This window comes from Sus scrofa, chromosome X (genome assembly GCF_000003025.6).
Source record: "Sus scrofa isolate TJ Tabasco breed Duroc chromosome X, Sscrofa11.1, whole genome shotgun sequence".
NCBI classification, from domain to species: domain Eukaryota; kingdom Metazoa; phylum Chordata; class Mammalia; order Artiodactyla; family Suidae; genus Sus; species Sus scrofa.
Window position 1 is genome coordinate 83,718,054 of NC_010461.5, and position 9,148 is coordinate 83,727,201.

The following is a 9,148-nucleotide window of genomic DNA, read 5'->3' on the forward strand; positions in this document are numbered from 1 at the left end:
CAGAACTCATACCCTGGAAAATTCCACGAGAAGTTTTCATAGCCCTCAAGGAAATGATTTTCCATCGGACAGAGTAATGCTAACACCCAATGTCCTGATGCCTGCTCAGGCCAGGATACTAAAGAATCCTCAACCAGGGAGTTCCCGCTATGGCTCAGCGGGTTAAGAATCCGACTAGCATCCACGAGGATGCGGGTTCAATCCCTGGCCTCACTCAGTGGGTTAAGGATCTGGCATTGCCACAAGCTGTGGTATAGGTTGCAGATGCGGCTTGATCTGGCATTGCTGTGGCTGTGCTATAGGCTGGCAGCTACAGCTCCGATTCGACCCCTAGCCTGGGAACCTCCATATTGTGCAGGTGCAGTCCTAAAAAAAGGAAAAAAAAAGAATGCTCAGCCAGTGAAGGAGAAACTGAGGGGTCACCAGCTTCTCAGAGAGTAGGGCATAAATGCACAGAACCTGGATTCAGTTGCAACAAAGAAGGAACCGAGGTTGTCTTGCAGTTCAGAAGTTTATTATGAAGGGGATTGGGCCATTTGGTGTTTATATGCTTGAACTCTGCAGCCCTGTGTCCAGGCTATAGTGAGGAAGAAGCTGCTCTGATGGCCATAGGTGACATCATCCCAGGAATGTGCTGAGCCCTCTCTCTTGGGTCCCTGTTGCAATAGTTGGGGTCCAGCACTATCAGATAGACTCCACTGTGTTTCTTGTGCCTGAGCTGGAAGGATGATGTCTCTTAAAATTTCATCATAACAGGGGCTAAATACCTGCTGATTGTGATGCATCAGACTGACAAACTTCCAACCCAGTTATGCCAACACTCCCTTGATGAAAATAAAGCCTCCAGGGAAGTCTAGCAGAGATTCCTGCATACGACGAACCAAACAGCATTTGAGAAACAAGCGGATCCACTTATCTGTGAGCAAAAGAAAAGTTAAAAGGGAAACATCAAAGAGACTTTAGAAGAAATTCACAATGCCCTTGCACCTTCTGTTCACCAAAGTTTAAATTAACTGGGATGTTCATTGACTTACGCATTCATTTAGGTAAACCATATACATGAGATTTGATTGTTTTATTTTGAAGGAAGGAATGCCATCAGGCTCCCAAAGCAATGCATGATCCAAAAATGTCAAGATAGTAAATTTCCAGCTGCTCGTCATATTACATAACTCTAAGGGAGCTTCTGGCATGCATATGACCTAACAAGAGGATCCTAGACCTTGTACCTGAAATTCTAAGGACACATATTTCAGGCAGTATACCAAGTTCAGGCCCCTACACCCAAATCAGACTATGTCAAGACACAAAAATTAGAAGCAAGGTAGCCAAGTTCAATGCTTCCATTCCAACATGGACTATGTCCTACAGCCTAAGTTAGCATCAGTTCCTTGGAGGGGAGTAGGGACATGCATGGTAACTTAAAGCATGGGATAGAGAAAGCTTTTCCCATCATAGGTCTTGAACTATAGTTAGGGAATGACCAGGAATTACTGGGTTGGTAGGACAGTATCTCATGCCTGAAAATTACACATCCCAGCTGCAGATCTACCTTAAAATTATATCTTCACTCTTCAAACTGAAAGGGATATATTTCAATCCTGCACATTATACATAAGGAAACTAAAACCAAAAGACTTTCCCAATGATCATGCTTTTCCATTTTTAAATGGCTTCATAACTGATTTCCAGGGTTAAGTCCACCTTCTCTACATTACTGTTACCCATCACCACCACCACCATGGGGACTCTTACCAATGATGCTACAACACAGTTCTCTTTCTTGGCAATGTTCCGAAGTTGGCCTATAAGAGATGCTGTCTTTTCACTACTCAGGGCAGTGAGACCAATGTCCTTGAGGCCTTCATGGATTTCCTGAGACACTTGTTTGCTTATACTCACCAGAGCCTCTTCAGGCCTAGATAATGAAAGATAGAAAGTAGAGTGACCATGGCATAGGGGCAAAGCCTGGAGAGCCCCAAACCAGAAGCCAGGTGCACTGAGAAATGAATTCCAGCTCTCCAACACTAATAGATAGCAGGGCCCAATGTGTGAAATACCTTCATTGCTACCCTCAAGGTGCCAACTAATTCATACATATAGTACTCTACTCCAATTCAAAGAAAAAAAGATAAATTTAACATGGGTTCAGTTCCATCTTTGGATCCACCCAGTATTCTTTAGTCCCATAAACTTTATTCAAACACTATTTTGATTTTCTGAGGCATTTTCCATGGCTATTTTCCCTATTTCACCAATTAAATTATAAATACACAGAGACCTGAACTTCTAATTTCTCTTTTTACTTTGGTTGTGGGGCTCTGAATGTAGCAAATGATCAATCAATTTTATTGCCCAACTGATCAACTTCTGAATATATATACACAAGGTGTCACTCACTTAAATATAAAATGACATTTTTATCATTTGTAGCAAACTAGCTTCCACACTTTCCTCCTTGGAAATAAGTTTTGTCTCTATCCCAAGCCTTAATACGATTTATCAAAAGATGCCAATGACCTTTGCAGATGGTTTGCAAGGTCCTTTGTGTGGTTTGGGATGAAGAATAAGCAATAATACATTAACTGTCTAAGGCCCAAAAATTAACATATTATTTTCAACTCTCAGAAAGATCTATGAAGTTTACCTGGTGTTAAATTCTTCTGTCAGGGCCTTGGTTATATGTTTCAGTTTATCCACAAATTCAGGTGAGTTAAATAAAACATTACCAGAGAAACTTCTGGCAACTAGCAACACTGAGACCAGGATGGCTGACTGGTTCAACTGGGACTCTACGTCCTGTAGCCGGATTCTGTCCATTAGCAGAGTCTGATGAGGCAGGGAAGAGCAAGCTGTCAGGAGAAGAAGGTTCTAGTGAAAGTACTGAATACAAAACAAAACAACAATGCCCTAACACACATTCCTACCTCAGGAAACTCTTCACTGTCAGGATCCTAGACAAGAAGATTCAGGTAACCTTGGCATAGCACCACTGTGGAACTGGGAAGCTCCGAGTTGTTAGCTGCCCAATTTGGAGGTGAGCAGGCCATGCTGGAGAGCTGGGAGAGTCGGGAGAACTTGGAGATGGTGTAGTGAGGTCTAGAGCTGTTTTGGTTAGCCATTTTGTGGTGCAGTCAAGGAGATCTATGACATAGAAGGGAATATGTGAATATCTTCAAACTCTAAAGCTTGAAGATATAATCTTAGTCAATAAAGAAGTGATTTTGTAGGTCTTTCTGTCTTATAGAGATGTTCCTTCTTCTTACCCCTTACCCAAGAAAGAAACTTCCTATTCAAAAAACATAAAACACTCTGTCACTAAGAAGGCAGACCCAAGGTCAAATCTCCCATCTCCTGGCCTTAAATTTTGAACATACTGGGCTGCTTTTTGAGGAGTTTTTGGAATTTAGCTAGTTCATACTGGACAGAATGTTCCTGAAGGTAGGGTCGAAGGCTCTGGATAGTATAGTTCACCATGTCCATTTTCATCAGGCCCAGAACATGGAAGATACCCCTGTCATAGGAACAAATCAAATGTTTACACTCTGAAAGGAGATCTAGTGTGGTGTGGTGGAACCCAAGCAAAGAGTTCTAAAAGTCACAGTGTTTTAGAGTTTAAAAGGGCCTGAAAAACCACAGTACTATTTCAATTTACAAATAAAGACCACTGCCAAGGACCTAAGGCCACAGAGCGAGTTGCTAGCAAAGCCAGGAACATCTTCTGACCATTTAGTTACCAGACTAGGGCTCTTTCCATTGTAGTTGCTCCATCTTCTCAGAACAATTACTAAAATCCTAACTCTCTTTGAGTAGTTGGAATGATGTGTGATTGAATACTCATCGGGCATATCACTTTACCTTTCTGAGTCTTGGTTCTTCTAGCTGTGAAACAGAGAAAATCCTTATTCCTATCCCCCCACACAGGGTTTGAGTTAGGATACATAAGAGAATTTTTGAGAAAAGGCTGTTTGAAATCTCTAGAAGAAAGAATGACTGTACTCTAATTGTCTTAACAGCATCATTTCTTAAAAGGGGTCCAAAAGAATTAAAGATCATCAAAAAGCCCTGAGAGTCCATCCCTGGAAAATAAAAGCTAATAGCCCAGGGAGGAAAAACAGAGGTGTCAGTTCTTCAGTGTAGGAAAGCTAGACAAGGCAGGGGCTATAACATGGTATCTGGCCTACAGTCTTCTGGCACAGTGCCTAAGACAGATTTCAGAGACAATGCATCTAGTTTCTTACCCCAGTAACTGCACAGGATTTGTTATGCTCTCTAGTTTTTCCAATGCTTCATCTCAGACTGGTGCACATAGCAGAATCATCAAGTTGAGAATGTAGTTAGAGAGATGGGGGACATCCAGGACCCCATGCTCTGCTTCCTGCTTGAGGAGATCTATGTCCAGAGCTTCTTCAACCTTATTTCTTAGGCAGTTCTGGCGTAGTAACAGCAGTGATAGCAAGATCTTGGCAGAAAAGAAAATCAATGGAGCCAAATTGTTTAGAAGTCCATTCTCCAATGAACAATCCCCTTAAGACAAAGGCATCTCATCCTACATCTTTTGAGGGTCCAGAAACTAGATCTCCAAATTTATAATAAAGAATATTATTTCTCTCTGCTTAGGGGTCAACTAATTTAAGGCTTCATTGAGATCAGTACTAACAGTGCCATATTATTTTCTAAGCAGAAAGAGATAAAGATATGAATAAAAACAACAGTGTGATAAAAAGAAGTGTAGGACATAAAAATATAAAATATATACCACCACAGGTGATGAGGCATTCTTAATAAGGGATAAGGACATTATTATATTGTTTTACTTCAAAGGACAAAGATGAAACAGGCAAAGAAACTATTAAGGGTCACTAGAAATAACCTTTGACACAAAAATATAAGCTCCTTGTTGGCAAGGGCTCTCTTATTTATCTATGTGCTTCTGAAACACATAACATAATGGAGGGTCAGTGAAAATCTGCTTAACTGAATGATATACTGTGTTGTTACAGCAAGATCCCAGCTTTCAAGCTTTATCTCACACACACAAAAAATGGAAGTTTCTCCATATCATCTACTTAAGTAGTCGCCCATATTTAGAAAGGAAGTATGCTACTTAGAAAATCGGTAGCCATCAATCATCAAAAGGTCTGGGATGCTTAGGAACTTAATATACACAAATGGGAATTTGGTTACTCACCGCCTTAACTTCTCTCAGAAGTTCAAGAGCACAAGTGAAGTCAGGGGGAGTACTTGATAGCTGGTCTTTCAGATGGTCCCAAAAAGCATTGTACATTGTCTCCATAATACTGCCTTCCAGACTATAGGAAGGTTAAATGAGCAAATATCTCTTTACCCAGAGAATTGATAAAGGATCATAATCTCCTAAATCACAAACTGCATTTAAGATCACAAAAGACAGGGGAGTTTCCTTGTGGCCCAGTGGATTAAGGACCTAGCTTTGTCACTGCAGTGGCTCAGGTTGCTGTGGTGGCGCAGGTTTGATCCCTTACCCAGGAACTTCCACGTGCCACAGGTGAAGCCAAAAAAAAAAAAAATGGTCATGAAAGACCATGACATTGACAAGACAGGAGCTATGTTTAGACTTTAGCAGAACTGAATACATTGAGTTTAGTCTCAGATGCAAAGGCACTGGCCAAATTCTCTCAGAAGGTTACCTCAGGGTTCCAGAGAAACTCTCCTTCAGTAAGAGGAAACTTGAACTAGGCGGTGAGCCCCTGAGTTCCAGCCCTGGCTCTTCGTCTAACCTAAATTTGTGCCTTGGCTTCCATATCCATAGACTTATACCTTTGAACTAGATTATCTTTTTCCTTCAGTCTTGAAATCCAGGAAAGGATTTTCCTTCTTGATAACACTTGGAAATCTTATATGCACCTCAAACTCAGCAAGTCTAAAACTGAACTCATTATCTTCCTTTCTCAAACCTATTCCTTATTCAATCAAACCATAAAGCTTATCCATTTTCTGGAGTTCCCATTGTGGCTCAGCGTTAACAAACCTGACTAGTATCCATGAGGATGCAGGTTCGATCCCTGGCCTCACTCAGTGGGTTAAGGATCTGGTGTTGCCACAAGCTGCAATGTAGGTTGCAGATGAGGCTCGTATCCTGCGTTGCTGTGGCTGCGACTGTGGCAGGCAGCTATAGCTCTGTTTTGTCCCCCTAGCCTGGGAACTTCCGTATGCCACAGGTGAAGCCCTAAAAAGAAAACTATAAATAAATAAAATTTAAAAGCTTATCCTTTTTCCCATTAAAAAATACAAGAGTAATGCATGGTTTTGTTAAAAAATTTACAAGCAATACAAAGACAAATGAAAAACAAGTCAAAGTTCCTCCTCCAACACATCAATCCCATTTATGAGATGTCACCAAATATTATTTATCTACTGTGTAATAATTACTCTCCCTCATTCTTTTTATGCATTTGATCACCAAATTTCAGAGATTTTACTCCTTAAATATCTCTGAATCCATCTGCAACTTCCCAAAATTCCTACCTGGACTATAGAGATGATCTGGTAAATGGCTTTCCTGCCCCAACAAAGTCTTATTCCCACACTGCCACATATTCTTACTAAAACTAATGATTTTTCAAAGATAAAAATATAATCATAATGACATGCTTATTTATTTATTTATATTTTATTTTTGCTTTTTAGGGCTGCACCTACAGCATATAGAAGTTCCCAGGCTAGGCAGCTACAGCTGCCAGCCTACACCACAGCAACAAGGAATCCTAGCTTTGTCCGTGACCTACACCGCAGCTCACGGCAACACCAGATCCTTAACCCACTGAATGAGGCCAGGGATTAATCCTGCATCCTCATGGATACTAGTTGGGTTTGTTACCACTGAGCCACAATGGGAACTCCCATGGCATGCTTATTTAAAGTCCTTTCGAAGCTCCCCATCACCAGCAGGATGGCTTCTAAGACCCTTCATGATACTATTTTGACCCTTCACCTACCTTTCTGCCGACCTCCTTCTAACTCTGTTCTTCAATAATAAGTCTACTTATAATGAATATATAATCATCTTCCACCATTATATGCCTCTGACATGTCATTTCTACTTCCAGAAGAAGACTTTTCCCCCAGACCACCTGAAAAGCACCTATTCATGCTCCAAGATTCAAGTCAAGTGTTACCTTATCAGGAAAGTCTTCCTTGACTCTCCTCAGCTAAGCATGAACGAAGAATTCCATATACTAGATGTGAGAGAACTTATCACTGCATAGGAGCTATCTGCTATTTGACTATTTCTCCTCTATAAACTTCTTGATGTCAAGACAGCATTTTACTCATTTATATGTCCCCAGTATTTAACATTCTGCCTTCCATCTAGCATAGACTGAATAAATATCTGTTGAGTAAATACCTGGCAATGATAATTCCCTTGAGAATCCGTAACAGTAATAAGTATCACATTATAAGCTCAAAGGTAAAACCAATCACTGATAATCTATAGATAATAGATAACCCCAAATTCTATTTCAATCATCTCTTTTCCAGTATACTTTTTGTATTACTACACTAGAATAAGACTATTAATAACAAAACAATGAAAATCAAGCTCTAAATAGTATTATTTCCTCTGCTTCATTTACCCACCCCTCATCACCACAATGACGCCCCAAGTCCCTTTAACAGAAGTTTACTCTCTTAGTTTCACTTTCTCTGCACCCCTTTCAGTAGAATAACAAATCTAACTAAGGCACCAGGGACAGTGAAGGCAGTGAGGAAGATATAAGAAGGCCTGTGTTTTGGTAAAATCCTCCTTCGGGGAAGCTGTGCTTGGCATGAGTACCTACCTACTGGCAAACTAAGGACAAACTAAGAAGTATAAAGATCAGAGTTCCTCATTGTGGCGCAGCGGAAACAAATTTGACTAGTATCCATGAGGATATGGGTTCGATCCCTGGCCTTACTCAGTGGGTCAGGGATCCAGCATTGCCTTGACCTGAGGTGTAGGTGGCAGGCTGTGGCTTGGATCCCATATTACTGTGACTGTGTTGTAAGCCCTCAGTAGTAGCTCCGATTGGACCCTTAGCCTGGGAACTTCTATATGACACAGGTGCGGCCCCAAAAACCAAAAAAAAAAAAAAAGTGTAAAGATCAAGAGGAACACTGACAGAGCAAGGTACTTAAGTAATAGATTCCCTGAAGGGGCAAAATAGAAGCCACTTTTTAAGGTGGGAAATTACAAATGCCATACACAATATAAGTTCTGACAAAGAAATTTACCCATTTAACTATTAATAAACCATTAGAAGTATTCAATTCATACTGAATGACTTATTTGTGTATTGCAGTAACAACATAATTAATAAGAGCTAGAATAAAGTCTGACTTTCGAGGGGAATTATTTTTTAATGGGTTCTGATCTCGGTTCATGGAATTTTTATTAAGCTGATTATGAAGCAGAAATGTTCCCTGAAATCCCTTACTCCATGAAGAGCTGGCAATACCACTATTAGAAAAGTAATCTTTTCATCTGTGCTTGGTCAATCTACAGACAATTAAAAGAAAAACTGCTAAGAGCTACTTCCTCCAAAACTGTCTAAGAAGATGTGAAATTCACTGCGTTTCACTGTTAATTAGAATTCCAATATGAACATTCTGGCAATAACTGCATTGATTTATTTCTCATTTAAATATAATTTCTGCCTTCCTTTACTCTGTGAGACTAATAATTGCACTGATTATTGCTCTGTTTTATTGGTTGGTACCATTTAAGACATACTCAAACATTAATTGTACTAATAAAAATAGTTCAAGCCTGATCAAAAGTCACTTGTAAAAAAAATAAAATAAAATAAAATAAGTCACTTGTGATATGTACCTATGCCAGGAGGAGAAAAATGGAAAAAATAGAAGCGTCTGTACCTGTTGGGAAGTAATACAATCTCTTCCATACAAAAATCTTGATTGACCATGATTTCATGAGCAATGCTAAGCTGAGAAACTTCGTTAATTCTCTCTATCAGATCTGTGACAGAAAGCACTTCAGGTTGGCTCTCTGGAAAAAGGCATAGCAGTCATCAACAAGGAACCCCCACAAAGAGAATTTCTATTTCATTCAGAGATTCAACCAGCCAAATAAAACCCTCAAATTTAAATTTATCAAACAAATCTTACA

The 9,148-nt window shown here is 40.0% G+C and overlaps 1 protein-coding gene across 1 annotated transcript; it reads right to left on the reverse strand.

Moving 5' to 3' along the window:
- Positions 412-5,312, reverse strand: LOC100512388 (T-complex protein 11 X-linked protein 2). Its single transcript, XM_021079924.1, is given in 8 exon segments — positions 412-911; positions 1,750-1,918; positions 2,648-2,829; positions 2,928-3,067; positions 3,070-3,144; positions 3,378-3,514; positions 4,242-4,462; positions 5,192-5,312. Coding segments are annotated over 8 exon segments (1,425 nt in total). The 5' UTR covers positions 5,297-5,312; the 3' UTR covers positions 412-515.